A 21,216-nucleotide genomic window follows, 5' to 3' on the forward strand; every position below is an offset into this window, starting at 1 on the left:
TGCAGCTCCTGCACACCTGAACGGAGCTCCTTACTGGAAATCTCTCTGTGTTGCCTGTGGCTTCCTCTCTCCACTCCCGTGGGCAAGGTCCTGTTTCTCTTTTATCATTCCTCAATGCAAGCTGTAGTCTCTTCTTTTCTCTCCCTAATAATCCATAAAAAATAAAGCCTGATATTTTTCTCTTTTCCAAGGAAAAATTAGTGGCAAATCTTTAAATGCGCCATTTCTTCATTTCTGTGGGGACGAGATCAACACACACAGAAGTCATCATCTTAAATACCTACAGAAAGTAGACAAATGACTGAAAGAGGGTGGTGGTGAGGCCTTGTTATCTCCGGTTTTTATGTAGCAAAATAGGGTTAAATGTGTGCATATGAGTGTGTGTGTGTGTGTGTGTGTGTGTGTGTAGGGGGTGTGGATTTGAAAGCCTAAAATCTGTTCTCTGATTCCAAGAAGAAGGGCTGGAAGCTGCATTTGTACAGCACTTTCCATTAGATGAAGAAAGTGAAGCCTGCGGAGGGTGAAGGCCGGCAGTGTAGGACTGATGGGAAATGTGGTGAATTGGAGAAATTAAGCTCTCCCTAAGGAAGCAGCTTCTACTAGCTCCAGTTGATGGCTGCCAGTTGGCAATGAGGACAGTTGCCAGATCTTCTGAGTTTTCAGAAGATGGAAATCCAGATTTCTTAAAATGGGAAATCTCCTATTTTTAAAACACTGTGTGGGCCAAAGCAAACACGTTTGTGGGCTGAATTCAGTCTGTGGCCTACCATTTTGAGACCTTTGATTTATAGTCCTCACAAAACATGACATTTCTGTTCCAATTTGTAATCTCAAGGCTTGTTACTTCCAGACTCAGTTCATTTTGGTACTTCACCTTCCTCCTTCACTCCTTTATTATTTACACACATGTCTGACTCCCCCTCATGCTTCTACCTTATCCTAATGGCACAGCTTGCATCTTTTTCAATTTTCTGTCTTCTCTGAGGATTACTATAGTGCTTTAAATAGTTGCAATACTCAGGAAGTGCTGGTTAAACAAATGTTTGTTAAGTAATGCATTTTCAAAGCTGGTCAAAGGAAACCTGAAACTCTACTTGGGGTCCATTTACAGAAACACAATTTGCCAAAAAAACAAAGTTCTGAAAGCCATTTTGGGATTTCTACCTCCAGTGATAGTTGACTATAATTCAGCCCAACTTTCTTGTAAAATAAACTAAAATATCTCTACAAAATTTGGAAAACATTTTATTAATAGCATCAAAGACTTAACAAGATAGTGAGGAATTGCTTTGAGAGAACAGGGATAGAGTAAGAGCATAAACTGGTGAACTGAGAAGTCTTTTATCCCAGGGGCATTAGCCACATGTAGGAGGTGATAGAGAAGAGGAGGAAGAGCTCCAAAAGTGGGGTAAGAATGGAAAACAAGATGGAGACCTTGGAGACTCACCCACTGCCCCTTGGCTCAGATTCTCCTCATGTCCTTGCCTCCCCCATATTGGATATGTGGTTTTTCTTGGGAAATAGCTGAGAAGTGCTTTTGGCTTTGGAGGGACAAGAGTAGAAGCTCAGTAATATCTGAGGTCAGAAACCTCATGTGATATACCCTTTGTCCTGAGACAGGTTGGTGACTTGGCTTTCCCCATTCAGCTTCCTTCTTTTATAACTCACTCTGATAAGGCTAATCTTACGTAAAATAATTCTTAAGCCTGTGGTCAATGGAACTGTTAAAGCTCTACTGAACATTAGCCTGAAGTAGAACCAATCTTATGCTTCAGTCTTCACCTTTTGAAAGCACCTGTCTACATCCCTTTCCAGCTAGTTCCCTCCCCTCAGATTGAAAGGTCTACTGGGCCAAGGGCATATGCCCATTGACAGCTTGTTCTGTACTCTCTCTCCATCTCCCAACCATGCTCAGGGTACAGGACAGTGGAATTTCTTACCAAATAATTCCAAAGCCCATCTCGCAGGCTTCCAACACTTCTTCCTTGGGCCCATCCTCCAAAGGGCATGTTTCATTATTGGGATTTGCATCTGTAGATCCCAGAAGGTCACCAAGAGGTAGGTTGTATGACTGCATGTGGGAAGTTGGGGCAGGTGTGGACAGACTTTGGTGGTGAGGTTAGGTGCCCACAAAACCCCACATGGTGCTTGATTACAGTACTTAAAGCAGTAACTAACAAGAAATAATTAGTCACTCTAGGAACTTTGTGGAGTTGGTGTTGTGTAAGGTTCCCTGAATTGGACTCGTTGCTATGATAACATGAGAGTAGCCAACTCACGTTGACAAAATTGTACTTAACATCAGTCTTGTTGTAAGACTTGGATTCCTAAATCAGAGAAAGTTCCTCTTCAGGTTCAAGATGTGGAATAGTTGTCTATATATTGGGTGGCCTGGAAAATGGAATAAATGAGGTGATTAAAATATATAGCCTGTCTGGATCTTAGCCCACAGCCCCACTGCCAGACCCTTCCTGATGTCATATTCTATCCACATGCAAGATTTTCACCTAATACTAACTTCCAGGAATTCATTTATTGTGTCTCAGAACCAGATATGTTAGTGACAAGAGTAAGAAAATGTATGTAATGTTAGCAATGAGCTACGTATTCTGTTAATTATAGTAAATGAAATCTCAAAAAGTGAGACCTTAAATATTCTTTGTGATGTCAACATGCTTCTGGAAAAATTATATCCTTTTCACAAACAAGCACTTTGGCCTTTAATGATGATTATTTAAGGATTTTGGAATAACATGCCAAACGTATCATGTTGGGAGAATTGAATAAAATTTATTTAAAAAAATTTCCCTCTCAAGATTATAAACTCTAACTGCATATATTTGGTAGATATATTCTATCAATGAGATGCTAAACTTTGATGATCTTAAAGTTCTCATTCTGTTGAATACTTGGTTTAATGGAGAGGTTTCATAATAAAGTTTTTTAAAAATGGAAGTAAAATTCACAAAATACACAACCACTTTGAAGTGTACAGTTTAGTGTCATTTAAGGTATCCATTATGTTTTGCAACCACCACCTCTCTTTAGTTTCAGAAATTTTTCATCACCCTGGGGCAAAGCCTCTATGCCCATGAAGTAGTCACTTCTCTCTTTTTCTCATCCTATCTTCTACTAATATGCTTTTGGTTTCTATAGATTTGCCTATTCTGGATATTATATTATATTGAGTCATATAATATGTGGTCTTTTGCGTCTGGCTTCTTTTACTTAGCATGATGTTTTTATGGTTCATCTGCATTGTAGCATGTATCAAACACTTCATTCCTTTTGTGACTGAATAATATTCCATTGTAGGAATATACCATATTTTATTTGTTCATTCATTCATTCATTCATTCATTCATTGGTATTTGGGTTGTTTCCAGTTATTTGCTATTATAAATAATGCTGCTATAAACATACATGTACAAGTTTTTGTGTAGGCACATGTTTTCAATTCTCTTGGGTAGCGTCTAGGACTAGATTTGCTGGCTCATATAGTAATTCTATGTTGAACTCGCTTTTTTTCTTTTTAATGTTTAACAGTTTGAAGAACTACCAGACTCTTCCTAAGTGGCTTGACTATTTTGTATTCCCATCAGCAGTATATGAAGGCTTTAATTTTTCTCCACATCCTTGATGTCACTTGTTATCTGTATTTTTTATTATAGTCATCTTAGTGAATGTGAAATAGTATCTTTGCAGTTTTGATGTTTCCCTAATGGCTAATGATGTTGTGCATTTTTCATGTATTTATTGGCCATTTGTGTATCTTCTTTGGAAAAATGTCTATTTAGATTCTTCGCTCATTTTTAAATTGGGTTACTTATTTTTTTATTATGGAGATGTGAGAGTTCTTTGGATTCTCCAAATGCAAACCCCCCAAATCAGATACACAAGTTGCAAATATTTTCTCTCATTTTGTGGATTGTATTGCATTCTTGATCTTTGAAACATAAAAGTTTTAAATCTTGATGAAGCCAAATTTATATATTTTTCATTTGTTGCTTGTGCTATTGATGTTGTATCTAAGAAATCATTGCCCAAACCAAGGTCATGAAGATTTATCCTGATGTTTCTTCTAAAGACTTTATAGATTAAGGACTCTAATTATTTTGGGTTAATCTTTTTAATATGGTATGAAGTAGGGTCCAATATCATTCTTTTGCATGTGAATATCCAGTTCTTCATGTCATATATTATTTTTTTCTAATATTCTGAACTTTTTCTCTACAAATGTTTTTCTGCTGTATTTCTCCTTTCCTGTCAATGGTACCATCACTTATCCACAAACTGGAAACCTGGAGTTACTCATCCTCTTTATTTGAATATTTTAGCCCCAGGTTTACTATCTCTGTCACTGCTCCCTTCAAATTTTTTAATGATTTCAATGTCCATGCAGATGATTATTCCAATATTCCTGTCTCAGTTTTTTATTTAACCTTATGATCTTGTTGTACAGCTTACCTCAGCCACTTGTATCCAAGGTTATATTCTAGATCAGTAGTCCTCAATTAGAATTAGAATTAGCTCTCAATTAGACAAGCTAGGGGGATTTTAAGTGATACCAATGACAGGCCTCCTCCAACCTAATTATATCAAAATCTCCTGGGATATGACCTGAGCATCATTATTTCTAATATGCCACCAGGACTGTGAAACACTGCCCCAGACATTGCCACTACTAGTAACTTTAATACTTACCTTATATCAAGTATTCCACTCTCCAGCCACCACCTCCTAATTTTCCATCTTGCTGCTTTAAATGGACTCATTCCAACAACTCTTCTACTGCGATCTAGAACTCATTCATTTAGCATCTTTTCATTGTTCTTCACAGCCTTAGTGTCCATACTTCTCTTTGTGGTACTCTGTTGGAGTAACGGCTTCCAGTGAATCATGTTGCCAGTATCCAAACCTTTGTGAAATCCTCTCCCCTTGAAATAGGGTTAGACAGAAGACTTGCTTTAACCACTAAATGTGGTGATGGTGTTAATGACACTGCTCTTTGAGAAAAACCCCAGCTACCCTGCTGGAGAGACCATGTGAAAAGACCATACAAGAGACTAAGTGGAGAGGGAGAGGCCCTGAGGAAACAATGCAGTAGAGCAGAGGAACTCAAGTGACAGTGAGAATCGAGGCTTCGGACAATCCAACTTATTCCAATGTGTAGCCAGAGTTGAGGATCACTGATTTACCTGCTGATGACTCCCAAATATGTATCTCTATTGTCCAAAAGAATTTTCTGTAAAGTTCTAGAAGGTTCTCTTTGATCTACCTTCCACCGTGTTATCCAACATCATCCCCAGTTCTCTCCCCTTGTTTATTCTACTCTGCTACATTGACCTCCTTGCTTTTCCTCAAACACACAATGTATATACACGCTCCAGGGCCTTAGCCTATTCCTCCTTTATGCGATACATTCCCTCCAGATGTTCACATTATCCACGTCTTACTCCATCATCATCTGGTTTTGCTCAATGCAATGAAATAAGTGCTGTAATTGAGTTAATTTTGCTAGTCTTGTTGAAATGTCAACTAACATAGATTTATTAGAATATGTGAATATAAGCAAATAACAAATGTTACAGTGCCCATTGTGGTGAGGATATGAAGCAAGGGAAATTGCTATGTATTGATAGTGGGTGTATAAATTGGCACAACAGCTTTGGAGAGTAATATGACATTATCTACCAAAATTGATGATATATACATTCTATGAAGTAGAAATATAGCTCTGGTGGTTTTAAAATACATCCACAAATTCTTTGATAGTTCTCCCTTTAATAGGTGGGGCTTAGTTCTCAGCCATTTGAGGAAGGGCTAGGCTTAGTGACTCAGTTCTAGTGAATAGATATGATGGAAATGACAGTATGTGACTTCCAAGACTGGTTATAAAAGGCATTGAAGTTTCTCCCTTACCCTCTTTCTTGGTTCACTTGTTCTGTGGAGAAGCTAGATGCCATGTCATAGGGACATTCAAACAACCCTTTGGAAAGAACCAAGTGACAAGGAACTGCAGTCTCCTGAAAAGAGTAAGGAAAAAATTAGAGCTTCGTGCCATGTTAATGGACCACGTGAGTGAGCCATCTTTGAAGATTCTCCAGCCCTAGTCAAGCCTTCAGATGACTATAGCTGCAGCTGACATCCTGGCTTCAACTTCACGAGAGACTCTGAGCAAGAACCACCCAGCTAAGCCATTTCCAAATTCCTGTTATATAGACTGTGAAATAATATAAGTGTGTTGTTTTAGGCTGCTAAGTTTGGTGAAAATTTGTTGCACAAGAGATAAGTAATATAATAGCCTAGATTAATTCTTGCACCTGTGTAAAAATAGATGTACAAAAGAATGATTATAGCAGCAATACTTGAAATGGAGGGGAGAAAGGAAAATATCAGAGACACCCAAATATCAATCAACAGAAAAATGGATAAATAAAAAAAAATTTTGCAACAACACATCAATTTTAATTCTAGCCACCTGAAGCTATACAAGGGTACACTTTATCAATTTCATGGGACTGTTGTACACATTCAATAAAGTGACAACTGTGCAATACCACTTAGTATCTCACAATCAGGAACATACTTTTGAATTGTTTAAACACAATCCACAGAATTAAAAACAAAATCAGAAGTCATTCACCGTTATACTAATTGTCATTTAAAAGGTTTACACTTACTACTTGATGTAACAGTCAATACCTAGTATGGGATATCAAAAGTGACTCATCCTGTAGAGAAGTGACTCATCTATAGAGAAGGTTTCTCAAGCAAGTGTGTGACTAGCCAGAGGAGGGCGCCACCAGGACCAGGACCAGGACCAGAGTGGCAAGGAAAGTTCTACCACAGTTTCTGTAGTTTTCACTGTTTTTTAAATTTGTCAGTTAGAGGTAAACGGTGAGAATGCTTATTATACATTGTATGGTATAATCACATAATGGTATATGTACAATTATAAAAATGTTTGAAGAGAGTGACATCTTGAATAGATATTTCAAATACAATGTTGAAAAAACCTACACTTATACGCATACTATATTTATATAAAGAAACGTATAAAGCTAAATACTAGATTGCTTATGAATATATATGTATATGATAAAATTAAAGTAATGCAAGGGAAATTTAGCATTATATTCAAGATGTGGTATATTAGTTATCTATTGTTTAATAATTAACTATCCCCCAAAGTGGCTTAAAACAGTAATTATTCTCACAGTTTTTGTGAGGTAGCAACTTGGGAGCAGTTTACCTGGGTACTTCCGGTTCTAGATCTTTCATAAAGTTTCATTTAAGACATTGGCTGGCCCTTCCATTGTCGGAAGGCTTAAAAGGGGCAGGAGGATCCAAAAATCCAAAGTTTGGCAAGTTGGTGCTAGTTATTGACAAGAAGTTTCAATTCCTGCCCATATGGGTTTCTTCTTAGGCTGTTTGAATGTCTTCATGATGTGAAGACTTTCCTCAGAGAGAGAAAAACACACTCATCCTCTCCTGAGGCCTCCAAATCCTCATTGTAGAACAGCATCAGCTTGAAGTCAAGAATTTTATTCCCTAAATGAGATCCAGGTGTGAATGAGGCTCTTTGGGTGTGGTTCCTTGATGAGAACTTCAAGTTTCTCTCTTTAAGTACAGTTACTTTCCATATAAATGCCTATGAACTAAAGAAACAAGTTATCTGCCCCATTACTTGCTCAACATATGATAGTGGGACAGGTATAGAATAACTGCTTTAGTCATTCTTATTTAATTAAAAGTGGGAAGAAAATATCACTAGGAATGACTGGTTTGCAGTTCTGAAATTCACCTGAGCACATGTCAGAAGTTCTTTGATTAGGGCTGAGGGTTATTCCTTCCTGGGAATGATTCTCCATAACTTTTGGCTCTGCCTTCTGACCCTTTGGTTCTGTGCTTCGAGTTATTTTTTTCTTTACCATGAAATATATCTTGTATTTTTAGCTTCACAGTTTTCTTAGCTTGCTTCCTGCCTGTAGAGATTTTAGAGTCCAAAGGCTCCTTTTGTACTCTCCTTTCGTTCAAAGCTGATGTTTTCTCCAGTATAATTTTCTTGAAAAGTTTGTTGGTCTCTTATAAATATTATCAGGGTTCATTCCCCTGAGATAAGTCATATTCTACTCTAGGTTTATATTGAGACCACTGAGGGAAAGCATCCTTAAACTTTGTATATGCCCTATTGCTTGATTAAACAGCTCTCTGAGGTATCCCTTTAGATATTTCTGAGTTCTTAACAAAAGATAGTATACTTAAGCTTTTCTGTTTTTCTGTAAGTTACTGGATTTGATCTTGTCCAAAAGCCATTTCTTAAAAGTAGTATCAATTGTCACCTGGAAAAGATGGAAAATTTCTCAGTCACAACAATACCTGGTTTCTTTTTAAGAGTCATTCCTTTACTGAATCTATCTCCTTTTATATTTTACCACACACGATAAGAAGAAACTTGTTGGCACCTTCAGTGTTCTGAATGGAATCTTCTTGGCTTCATCATAAAGTTTTTCTACTTTCCATGTTACTGTAGGCAATAGTGTTGCAACATCTGCTACTACATGACAAGAATCTATTTCCTCATGGATGTTTTCCTCACTCTCCTTTAATCTCCATCTGAGGTCTCCCAGAAGGCCATGTGGCTTCTATTGACAGAGCATTCTAGATGCTCAGACTTTCACTGTTGTTCCCTTTAAAATTCTTCCACAAAGGGTTTGTGCATGTTCGGTTCTACAGATCATGCCAAGCCATTTTCTAAAGTGCTTGTGCAAATTTCCATTCTAATTGACAGGGTATGAGAGTTCTGGTTGCTCCACATTTGTTACATTTGTTACTGCCTGTCTCCTTTATCTGGCCATTCTGGTAGGTGAGTAGTGGTACAATATGATGGTTTCAATGTGCATTTTCCTATTTATGGGGTTGGACACCATTTAAAAATGTTTGTTGGCTATTTGCAGTTTTCCTTTTGTAAAAGTGCTTATTTAAGCATTTGCTTACTTTTCTATTGGGCTGTCTGGATATTTTTCTTTTTGAATAAATGAAAGTTCTTCATTTAATGTATTCCAATTTATCAATCATTTCATCTTTGGCTAGTGCTTTCTATGACTTATTTACAAAAAGCCTTGCCTTAATCTAAAGTTATGAAGATATTCTCCATCATCTTCTAAATATTTGATATTACTACTTTCTATATTTAGGTTTATAAACCATCTGCTTTTAATTTTTGTTCATTCCATGAAGAAAAGATTGAATTAATTTTTTTTTCTATGCAAACATACAATTGTTCCAGTTGAATTGTTTGAAAAGTCCATCTTTTCCTCACTGCTCTTCAATGTCATTTCTTTCCCATTCTGTGTGGGTTAGTGTCTGGTCTCTTAATTCTGTTTCTTTGGCTTAATTTCTACCTCTGCAGTAAAACTAAACTATGTTATTATACCTTTATAATTTATTTTGCTATCTGATAGATCTAAGTCTTTTTTATTCTTCTTCATAAAAAGTATCTTAGCCGTTTCTACATGAAAAAATTTTTTTGTTTTGGAAATAGACAAAATAAAAAACTTGTGCATTGAATATATATAGAAGCTTCATTCGTATAGCAAAAACTGGAAACAATTCACATGTCCACTAACAAGTGTATGCATAAACAAGGTGTTGTATACAATGGACTATTGCTTTACAATAAACAAAATGGCATTACATACAACATTATGGATAAATCTCAAAAACAGTATGTTAAGCAAAGAAGTCAGGCATATAGGAATACATATCATATCCTTCTATTTTTATGAAGTTCCACAATAGGTAAAACTATTCTAAAATGACACAAAACACATTAACGGTTGCCTGGATTAGAGAATTCTTCAAATCATCCAATAGCTGAAAGATTGCCCTAATGCTATTTTATTCTTGTAAACTGAGATAGGACTAAAATCATGATTAGGAATATAGAGGTGCCTCGTAGTATAAGAATATACATTTTCTTGCCCTATAGTGTTTGTGGATTAGTAGATCCACACTTTCAAAGTAATAATAATAATAGCACCAATAAGATTTAAAATTTACAATACACTTAGTATTAGACACTGTAATGCTTTACACATATTATTCACTGCAAACCTATTATTATATTTGTTTTATAGATGAGAATATTGAGGCACAGAAAAGTTTTAGTGACTTATCCATAGTCACACAACTATTCAATGGCAGAGGTGAGTTATGAACCATGCAGTCTGGCCTTATAGTTTGTGCTTGTAACCATGATCTGAATCAATGCTACAAATATGTTCTGTTCACATAGCATTACAATTCTTTTTTTTGGCAAATTTGGTAAATTCTTTCTTTTTAAAAAAATATTTTATTTATTCATTCATGAGAGACACACAGAGAGAGGCAGACATAGGCAGAGGGAGAAGCAGGCTCCCTGTGGGAGCCCAATACAGGACTCCATTCTGGGACTCCAGGATCACAACCTGAGCCAAAGGCAGATGCTCAACCACTGAGCCACCCAGGTGTCCCTGATTTGGTAAATTTGATGAAGAGTTGCTTTTGTTAGAATCAGCCATTAAATTAGCAAATTTTGGGAAAATCTATTATTATCTTATTATTTAAGACTAATAAGATAATAATTTAAAATTTAATTTAATTAATAGTTAAAATTATTATTTAAGGTATGAGAAAAAAAGTTCATCTCCTTCCTCCAAATGAAACAAAACAAATACAGAACAATAAACAAACATAAAACTGATTCTTCAGAGAGGAATGGGATTTTGAAGGGCTTGTGTTATCTAGATGATTGGAGTCATACGGTTATAAACCCCTTGCTTAACCAGGCTTGTGTAAATGGGATCAGTACCTTGATCTGTCTGAAAAGGAATTTTTCAGCCTGTCACTAGAGCCAAATCCTACTTTTCTGCTCTTCTGTTCCTAAAGATATTCATAATTTGTTTGTGATTTATTGAAATTTGCCTGGCTGTGGGAGAACTGCATCTTCTAAATTCACTTCACTGCCTACTCCATTCTATTTGGGAAACTTTGTCTTCTTAAAAGATGTTTCTCTGGGACCACATTCTCATCTGAAGTTTATGAAATAGCATGCTCAATACGACACATAATTTATTCCAACATCTTCTTTATTAAAGTACACAGCGGGTGGTTGTGGGTGTGCAAAGATGGCCACAAACCTTCTCACACATTTACTTCTGTTGGAGAACTGTGGTGGCGAACTTTGGTTAAAATTGTGGTTTTAGGTACCTAAAAATTCGTGCTGCTAAAAGATATTTTCTAACCAAGTAAAATACTTCTGTGTCATATAATTAATATCTAAAAACAGCATAACATGATTATTCCAGCTATTTATTTAGGTCAGAGAATCTTTCTAAATACACATAAGACACTGGAGGGTACTTGGGTGGCTCAGTCAGTTGAGTGACAACTCTTGATTTGGGCCCAGGTCATGATCTCAGTGTCCTGAGATCAAGTCCTGGGTGGGGCTCTGCATTCAGCAGGGAGTGTGCTTGAGATTTTTTCCCTTTGCTACGCCCCACTGCTGGCGCCAGCACCGCCTGCACATGCTCTCTCTTTCTCTCTCAAATAAATAAGTAAATCTCAAAAAAAAAAAAAATACATTACACATAAGACATTGATATTTTGAGTATGTGCTAGTTCACCTTCATTCTATATATTCTCTATTGATCAGCCTCTTAGAGTCAAATAGGAGTGGACGATGCCTTTTTCTAAAAAACAAAAACCAAAAACCAAACAGTTCTGCTTATTTAAAAAGCTCTTTTCTTCTATCTTCATTTTTTTTCTCTTTATCTTGTTTTTCTTCTGTTCACCTTCTTTCTCACTTCAACTTCCTTCTATGTTTCTCTATGAGAAGTCTGTTTATTTCTTTTTTTCGGGGGCCTGGAGATAGGTAACAGTAGTGCTAGCAGTAATGTTGAGTCCTGGGTCATGACTGGGGCTAGGCTAGGGAGAAGAGATGAGAGTAGCTTTACAGCTTGACTGGTTTATTGTTTTTGAGTTGCACCAATGGAAGGCATCAAAGAAACAGAACATATTTTATTCTGTTTAATATGCTTCAGTAGAAGGCATCCTAATTTTACATATCATGGGAGAAGGCATATATCTCCAATTCTTTCCCAATGGGTGTGTCAGTAAAATAGGAATGCACAAACATTTGAGAGACAGGGATTGTTATTGCAGGGCCTGCTTGAGTTATAGGGCATTACAGTGGTTTTAATAGTGCTTAGGATGCCGTAGCAGATGAAGACTGACTTCTTGTGACTGAGACTCTATTAGCTCTTATTGTTGTGATAACATATTACCATAAACTCAGGGGCTTCAACAACAGAAACACATTAATTACAGTTCTAATAGTCAGAAGTTCTAAAACCAAAGGGTTAGTAAGGCTGCATTCATTCTGGAGGTTCTAGGGGAGAATTCATCCCTTGACTTTTTCAGCTTCTGGGGCCTGCCCATATTTTTTTTTGCTTCCATCTTTGAAGCTAGTATTAAGCTAGTATTCATATCACTCTGACCTCTGCTTCTGTGGTCACATCTCCTCTCACTATGAGACTCTCTTTCTTGAAAAGGACCCTGGTGGTTATACTGGGGCCACCCACATGGTAGAAGAAAACCTCCCTATCACAAGATTCTTAACTTAATCACATCTGTAAATCCAAACATTCCCCATTTACAGGTTTTGGGGAATAGGATGTGGATATCTTTAGAGGTCCATTATTCTTCCAATCACATATCTATTCTACAACTAGCTGCTTGCCTTTTCTTACTACTGATACCAGTCTTAGGCAAATCTGAGTCAGCTGGACTATAACATTTTTAGTGCTATTTTTACTTTTTTGAAAGCTTTTCCACCTAGGAACCAAAACAACTGTGCTCTGATGATTCTATACAACAATATGGGTTTAGATCCCCAGAGCTTTCTTGATCCATGTCTTCCCTGGGCTTGATGCAGAGAATCTACTGGATTTTGAAATATTAGTGATAATGACTGGTACATTTCTGAGGTATTGTGCCCACCAAAGAAATAAAACAAAACTAATCCTCTGGCTAAAGATCCCAAGTCCACAAAATTCCAACTCTGTCTCTCTACTAAGATCTGACAGTTCTGAGAGCTTGAAAGAGCTGTTAATGTACCTTCTCATGGCCAATTTGTATAGTGTCATAAGAACACTGCACCATCTAAATTAAATGTGTGACCTACTGTCAACATTAGTCAACACAAAAAATGGCCTTTCTACTGAAATTTCATAAGAGTGGTGACTTACCCCAAAGAAAGTTCTTCATTCTCTGTCTCCATACTTCCTTTAGAGAAGGTAGCATGGAGGGTGTGAGGGGGAATATGAGCTGAAAAAAGGGAGATGACAGACACTAGGTGGTGATTTGTAAGACATATTATTTCCATCCTACGGACAATGGAAAGTATTGAAGGAATTAAAGTAGATGAGGAGAGGAGGGCAAGCTGGAAGGCAAGGCTTATTGGTGGTATTTTGGTTTGGGGACACTAGGTGGATGGCAGCTCCATTTACTGAGATGGGAAACAAAGGAAAAGGTAGAGTTTGGAGGTAAGATGCAGGTTATGTTGAATTGCTTAGGAGATATTCAAGTAGAATTATCTAACAGGCAGTTTGCTATATATGTCTGAGGCTTGGGGGAGAGGTTTGGGCTTGCGATATGGATTTATTTCTCATCAGTTTATGGATGATAATTGTGAGCACCATTGGAGATTGTGTACGGAGTTAGAAGATGGCATAAGATAAAGACCTAAGGAGACCTAAGGACCTAAACATTCAGAGAGCAGAGGAAAATACTTGCAAAGAAGACCAAGGAATGGTTTAGAGCGGTAACTGGTAATTCAAAAAGAGTTGACATATTAAAATTTGTACCTATTCTGTGGCTGCTATTTCTTAGAAACACGTTTAATCACAATTAAATGTGACTTGAAAATTGTTTCCTTATATGTAAAATGGGGCCAATGATTCCTTACTGGCATCACAGGGTTATGAGACGATGTATTGTCAAAAATTTTGTAAAGTGTTACACCAGTGGTTCTCAAGCTTGAGTTTGCATCAAAATCATTTGGAGGACTCCTTACAACACAGATCTGTGCTTCTGAATCATTAATAGTAGTTTCTGATTCAGTAGGTGTCAGTTGATTCTGTCTCAGTTGATGTCGCCAATCTGGGACCGCCCTTTAAAACAATGGTCTAAGGCAACTGTAAGGAATTTTGCCTTTGATTTTATAGCACAATTCACTGTTTTCCTCCGATGTTGTGTCTATTTTATCTCCTACTCTTTTTTCATTCCTGTCTTCTCCAAAAACAAATGTTGAAACGTCTTTACCCTGCTTCATACCTAGCCATATTTTTTGCGTTTGTGAGAGACAGCTTAGTGCAGTATTTCCTTGATTGCTTCCATTAATGAGCATCGACCTGACACTAGCTTAATTAAGAAGGATAAGAAAAATAGTGATAATTTTTTCGTGGGAAGGAGGAGATAAGAAGGGACTTTTTGGAATAAGAGGTACGATTTTTTCTTTTTCGAAGTCAATTAGATGTATAATGCTATTTGTTACCTACTTTCCAAAATCCTATTAGAGATCTTGTAATTTGACCCAGAAGGAGGAGAGTCAGGTAAAAGGAAAAATTGACCTCATTCTTCAGTACTTTCCTAAATCCTGAGAAATGTGTGTACCTCCACGCTGCCTTTTTCAATCCCACAAAACGGGGAATCAGGAAAACGCATTAGCACCCTAGTGCAGACTAGGAACACCGAGAGGGGAGGAGGAGACTCAGCCCCGTTCAAGAGAGAAGGAAACTGGGGGGAAGGGAGAGAAACTTCCCCCCAGTCGGAGGCTCTGCAGCGCGGCCGTGGGAGAGGAGGGAAGTGGGGACGTTTACCTCAGGCGTCAGTCAGACACTTCGCCTCGGGGCATGTGGGAAAGTGAACGAGGAGGGGGGGAAGGTCACGGTAGCTCCCGCCGCAGCTTTGGAGTGAGGATCTGGAGAGCCAGAGCTTTCTCTGCTTCACGTCTTCCCTCCCGGAGGCCATTTCTCCATATTTAACGGGGATAAAGAGGGGTCGTTGGGCCGAGACTGGATAAGGCAGAGCAGCCGCCTTCCTCACAGCCGACCCCGCTTCGGCCCCCGGCCCAGGCGGGAGACGCGGCCCTAGGGGACGCTGAAGTTACTCCGCGGAGGGGGAGGGGTCGCCGGGCTCCCCTCCAATCACGGTGGCCGCTTCCGCTATTTGCATATATTATGCTAATGTAGACCTCCCGCTCAGCTCCCCTCTCGAGCTCTCCGCCCCCTCGGAGGGTCCCCGGCGGAGCCCGCGGGCAGGGCGAAGGTGAATACATTATGCTAATGAGGCGGCTTCCGCCGGGGCTCCGGGAAGGGGGCGCCGTGCAGCGGGAGCCCGGGGCTGGAGGCCCGAGGCCGGGCGCCGCCGGGAGGGGGCCGGGGGAGGGCCGTCGCGCTCGGAGCGCGCGCGCACTCACCCGCGCTCACACACACACACACACACACACACACACACGCACACACACACACCAGCATCCCGGAGGGTATTTAAGGCTCGCACGCGCGAGGCTGCGGAGATACTTCGGGCAGCCGCGACTTCGGCTCCTTGGGTTATTTCGTTTTCCTCTCCTCTCCCCCTTCGCCGTCTCTTTTGCGCTGCGCTCTCGCGGTCTCTCTCAGCCTTTCTTGCCTGGACCTGAGTCTAGGTGGCAAACAGGTCGGCGTGCGGAAAAACACTGAATAGGCAGAAATAGGGCAAACTAACAGACGCAACAGGTCGGGTGCTCGGTGGCGGGGGCGAGCGGCGGCCCCCGCTGCTCCTGTCGCGCTGTCCCTGGGGCCCGGGGCGCCTTTCTCGGGGACCCCTTCCGCGGTGTCCGTCCCCTGAGGGGCCAGGAGGGCCATCGGGTGGGCTTCACTCCGGTTTTTATCTTTTTTTTTGTTTTTGTTTTTTTTTTTTTTTGCCACCAGTCCTCGGACTGAGGGTGCTTTTCACTCCCAGCCCGGGAGAGAGAAGGAAGCGGAGAGAGGATGGTCCACGTCTGCTGGTCTCGGCGCTGAGAGCGGAGCCCCATCTCCGCGCCCCGGCTCGGTCGCCGCCAACTAGTTGTGCAGCCACCCAGACTGAACTTTGGAGGAATCGTCCTTTTTCTTTCCTTTCAAGATTCTTGGAAGTGGTAGAGAGTGGCAGGCGAAGCCGAGGCAGCTGATCCCTCCACGATGCTGGTGAAGAAGCATGCAGGGAAGGGTGGAGGTCGGGAGCCAGGCTCCGAGAACCCGAGACCCGCCGGGCAGCGTTGTGCCTGGCCCGTGCCCCCGTGCACCGCCCTGGCGGCCCTTCTGTCAGTGGTGGCCGTGATGTCTTGTCTGTACCTGGGGGTGAAAACCAACCACCTCCAGGCGAGGATCGCTGCTCTCGAATCCGCAAAAGGGGACACTTCCGTCCATCTGCTTCCCGATTGCCTGGATCAGCTCAAAGCAATGGTGCAAGAGAAAGTGGAGCGACTTCTGGCTCAGGTGTGAAAGGCTGGGGTGTTTTTGCACGTGGATAATATCTTGCACAGGCGTGATTCTGTGTACACGACCAGCCTTTACCCTTCCCATATGCATACTTGGTGTGGCTGTGTGTGCATACGCTAGGTGACCATCTATCTCTGCTCCCTGTAGCATATATATGTATATGCACGTCCTTTGATATCACCCTGTCTCTATCATCTATCCTCACTCTTAATGTTTGCATGCTTAATATATATATATATATATATATATATATATATATATATATACACACATACATATATATGTGAAAGAGGGAAGGGTGGCCAGAATGGCAGGGTGGCATTTTATCTCTTTTTTAGTTTCCTAGAGTGACATAAGAATCTTTCCCAGTCTTGTGGAGAATATTCCTTGCAGACATAACATCGGTTATGTCCTTCATATGTTATAAGAAGGTTAGGTCTATAGGTACTATTAATATACAAATGGTAATCACTCTTAAAAGTGAAATGACCCTATATATGATTTTAGATCGATCATTTCACACATCAAATGTTTTCATATTTTATGTTTAAAAAGAAAAAACTGTAGCTGTAGCTTATTTTTTTTTATTTTAATAAAGGATGCAGTGGTAAGGGTGTTTATGAATGCAGAGCCATTGCAGTTGAGAGTTGAAAGGAATCTAGCTTACATTTATCAAAACCAAGGGTGGCATTAGACTAGAGTTCGGGGGTTTTCTGGAGTTTGCTCTTCCAACAGAGAGGCTGTTTGGCAGTGGTTATGGCACAACATGATAAGCACTTGACCTTCATATATAAGATATTGGCTATTTTCAAACCCATAACTTACCTAAAGCTACAACATGTTAAAGCCAAGTTTTTGCATTGACTGCATATGCTTGAGCTGAGGGAGAAAGAGAAGGGTGGTGGTAGTTGAAGAATGGAGGAAAATATTGTACAAGTCCAGTAGTCTTGATACCATGTCAGTAGTCATTTCTTTTTATAGGGCTTGGGTACTGTTACCTTTTGACTAAAGTCCAAGTCCATATGTAAAGGTTAGTTATGCAGGCTATCAAATGCTAGTAAATCAAGCATATGGCCAGAGAGTTCCTAAAGAATCCATTTCTCTACCATGCAACTGATGATAATACCTCTTCTTTCCTACAGAAATCCTATGAACATATGGCTAAAATAAGAATTGCCAGAGAAGCACCTTCAGAGTGCAACTGCCCAGCAGGTAAAATGGAACTTATTTAACAAGGTTTCCTCCATAGCAGAGCATTTTTAAAACAAAAGTCCTGTATCTGTCAAGTCTACCTGTAATAATAGTAAAGAAAGAATGCAGGCCCAACTTACTTTAATAAAATCAACATGTTTCAGTCCAAAGAATGGCAAATAAAGCCCCAAATATTATTTTAAGCAGCATACCAATGCCTGTTATAGGAAAGCAAAGGAGATAATCACCAAGGAAGATATAGGCAAGATGGCATACAAAGACAAAGTTCTTAGATGCACAGATTGAAAAATATTCTTCATTTTTATTCAGTTTTCATGTCTGTGGTGGAAAGGACTGCAGAACATGTTAGATTCTGAATTCCCTGGTGGCCAGTATTACATTAGTACAGATTTCCATTTGTTCCCTTTGACTTAAGGTTATGTTAGTAAATTACCTTAACTTCCACACCTGCTTTTGTTCTTTTCTATCAAAAATATTCTCTCTCCTATCCTATTGTTAATGATGAGGACTGAAAGGAAATTAGTTCTTTATCTTGAGCTTCTCATTACAGACTATTGCCTTCTTGATGACTTCTCAGAAAAAGCTGTTGTATCTTTTCATTTTTCTGTGTAGCATTAGGGAATTCTATTAATGACAGCATATTAATAGAAGGATAGAGAAGAGAGACATCAATGAATAAAAACTCCTGTGTAACCATTAAATCTACATTCACAAACGTCTGAGTCTTGGTAGTCCATCAACTGTAGCTTTCTAGCAGTGAAAGAACCATTGGAATGTCTCCATTGGAAAACATCTAGTGGATTCAATTGACATATAAGCGATGAAAATCTTCCATGAGTCTTGAGATTTTTATTTCAGATAAATGTTGTTAATGCATTTATGAGCATTTTCATTTTTTTTCATCATCACTTATAGGAAAATGAGTCTGTTAACATTTTCTTTAATGTTCAGGAACACGATACCTAAGATACTTATATATGGAAAGGCTAGGTGCTGTATTTTTTCATATTCTGAGGTTTTTTGTTTCTTTTTTCTCATGATAACTTATTTTGATACGGCTAAACCAGGCACCATGTTTAGAAGTTTCAAATGTCAACTCCTGCTTGTACATCATAAAAATTTTATTATTTATGTTCTGCTACATTGTTGACCATAATGGAGCTGTAGATATACATATATTTAAGGAAGCCCTTTCAATTGAGGAGACATAAACATTAGATAACAAGAAAACAAAGACTTAATGTTTGACATTGTAGGTTTCATTCTCGGTCATTTTAAGTTGGAATAGACCTCAGAAGTCAGAAATTCAAGGAAGGCACTTTTCTAGTGCAGGAATTAACTTCTAATAACCTCATCAGTCTGTAGGGATTATTTAAATTCCCAAGACAGTTGGTACAGGACTTCATTGATTATACCACTTAGAGTCCAGAATTTTCTGTGTACAGTATTCTCGTTAGCTATGTGAAAAATAGCTAGTATTTAATTAATAGGATTCTTAGTGAACTTGGTGAAACCACTAAGTTGTTTTTTGTGGTTAAATCTGGTTCCTGATGTTTGGTGTAAATTAGTTGTTGAGGTCTAATTTGTAATCTGGAGGAAAGCCATTACATTTAGAGTTTACTTTATATTGTCTTGGAATATTATTTTGAACCATTTCTTCTTTATGTATTAATTTAATAATAAGTGGTGGTTTTATCATAATAACACATAGATAAATGGTAAATGGTGATTTCCTTGGCTTTTTGTTGGCTCTTACAAATGGCTGCTTTACTTTCTTGCCACCACTAGAGCTCCACATTACATCAAATTTCACCAGGTTACTTGTAAGGTAAATATTTGAAGGTGCACATTCCAGTCAATATGCAGAATCAAATAGGTTTCTTTCTGATAAATCATTATTACAGATATGCTTTTTTCTGCTTGTGGAATAATTAGATATCATCAAAATAAAGACCTTATGTTGAAAATAGTATCCTAGGGGAAAACCAGTTATTTTGAATTATGGTTAGTGATGTATTGTCTTAGGGAATGAATGGCCTGGCCAAATGGATTAGAAAGGAGATATAGAGCTTCCCACCTGGTTTGGCTTTTACCCTGGTTTGCAGTGACTAAGACTTGTCACCCAGACATCTGTTTGTAGGGCAGAGTGAGACAAGTCTGTGACCTCAGCTCAGTTCCTGTGGACAGATGCCCACCCCTTGAAGTTGACACTCTGTTGACAGTCTCCGTCATAGAGCCAAGGACTGATAGCAAAGGACTAATGCTGTGTTGTTTGTGTTCACTTTAATTGCTTTTGTTAGAGCTTAGTCTCCGTGAGGCTTATCCAGGTAGGGTGCAAGGAAGTCCTAGAATTTATAGATTTCTTTTTTTTTTTTTACCACAAGAAGGAACTTTTGTGGGAGAGGGATGGGAGACTATAATTGAATAGTTTTTAATTTTAGGGGAAGCACTCTCATTTACTCTTCCCAATAACCTTTGGTAGTTAAGTATTAATAATATCGTAATTACAGATGAAACTGGACTCAGAGAAGGTGATTGACTTAGCATAGTAAAGGAGGGTCGGGTTCATGCCCATACCTGACAAAGTCAAAAGCAGAAAGTATAATGAACAATAGAGAGTGTATGTAGATTTTGGAGCTGGGCAGAATTGGAATCCTAGGTCTACTACTAAATAACTGTAGGACCTTGGTCAAACTTCTCATGTTCCAAATTCCTCATCTGCAAAAAAAGTGGCTAACACTACCTTTCTCAGAGATTGATAATTTACCTAAAGTGTGACTTCTTAGTGGTTATTCACTAGATGATAGCAGTTATTATTCTTTATAATATATACTACTTAACTCTTATCTGGTCCATGGGGACACATGATACAGGTGGGAAAAAAGCCCTGGAAATGTATATAGCTTGCCCAAAACCCAATGGCTAGTTAATGGCAGGCTTTGAACTAGAATACTATGCTTAATTAAGCAAATAGATCTGTAGAGAATTCATGCAGATAATCATTTAAGTCAGTATCTCTTAGTGCTACATCAATGGAGATTGGTTCTTTTCAGATATTTATATTAATCTACTAAATTATTTTTATCAAATTTGAAGGAAAAGCTTTTGCCCTTGTAGGTAAACCATGATTGAAGTAGTTAAAATTTGTGCTTAGAAGAGTATGAAGATATGTCTTTATAGTTTTGATACCAAATGTTTTCTAAAAGAAGCACTTGAACTGACTCATTTTCACACTTATTTTTTAACAGCTTTATTGAAGTATAATTTATATTTACCCATTTTAAGTGTCTTAATTAAAATAATTTTTAAAATAAATTTATAGAATTGGGTAACCATTACTGTACTCTAATTTAAATCACCTTTGTTGACCCCTGAAAATTTACAGTTATTTTTTTCATATGCTGAGGAGAAGCTCTATTTTTTGAATATTTGCTTTAAA

General features: G+C 38.6%; 1 protein-coding gene and 1 long non-coding RNA gene across 8 annotated transcripts in view; one reads left to right on the top strand and one right to left on the bottom strand.

Annotated features, from left to right (window-relative positions):
* Positions 1–241: 241 nt before the first annotated feature.
* LOC102152752 lies at positions 242–15,220 on the bottom strand. Of its 2 annotated transcripts, none has more exons than XR_005382656.1 (4): positions 14,925–15,220; positions 5,923–6,026; positions 4,705–4,871; positions 242–2,391 (listed from the first exon to the last, which is right to left on the bottom strand). It is a non-coding gene; the product is annotated as an uncharacterized LOC102152752 (long non-coding RNA). The 2 variants fall into 2 exon arrangements; XR_005382657.1 differs by having other exon boundaries at positions 4,705–4,937.
* Positions 15,221–15,506: 286 nt separating this feature from the next.
* The window catches only part of COL25A1 (collagen type XXV alpha 1 chain), a 444,588-nt gene continuing 438,878 nt past the window's right edge, over positions 15,507–21,216 (top strand). For all 6 annotated transcript variants that reach the window (XM_038581926.1, XM_038581929.1, XM_038581924.1 and 3 more), the window contains exons 1-2: positions 15,507–16,562; positions 17,708–17,777. In XM_038581926.1, coding sequence (XP_038437854.1) covers positions 16,266–16,562; positions 17,708–17,777 — 367 coding nt within the window. In that variant the 5' untranslated portion in view covers positions 15,507–16,265. The remainder of the gene's footprint in view (positions 16,563–17,707; positions 17,778–21,216) is intronic.

The sequence above is a fragment of the Canis lupus genome, chromosome 32, assembly GCF_011100685.1.
Source record: "Canis lupus familiaris isolate Mischka breed German Shepherd chromosome 32, alternate assembly UU_Cfam_GSD_1.0, whole genome shotgun sequence".
Lineage (NCBI taxonomy): Eukaryota > Metazoa > Chordata > Mammalia > Carnivora > Canidae > Canis > Canis lupus.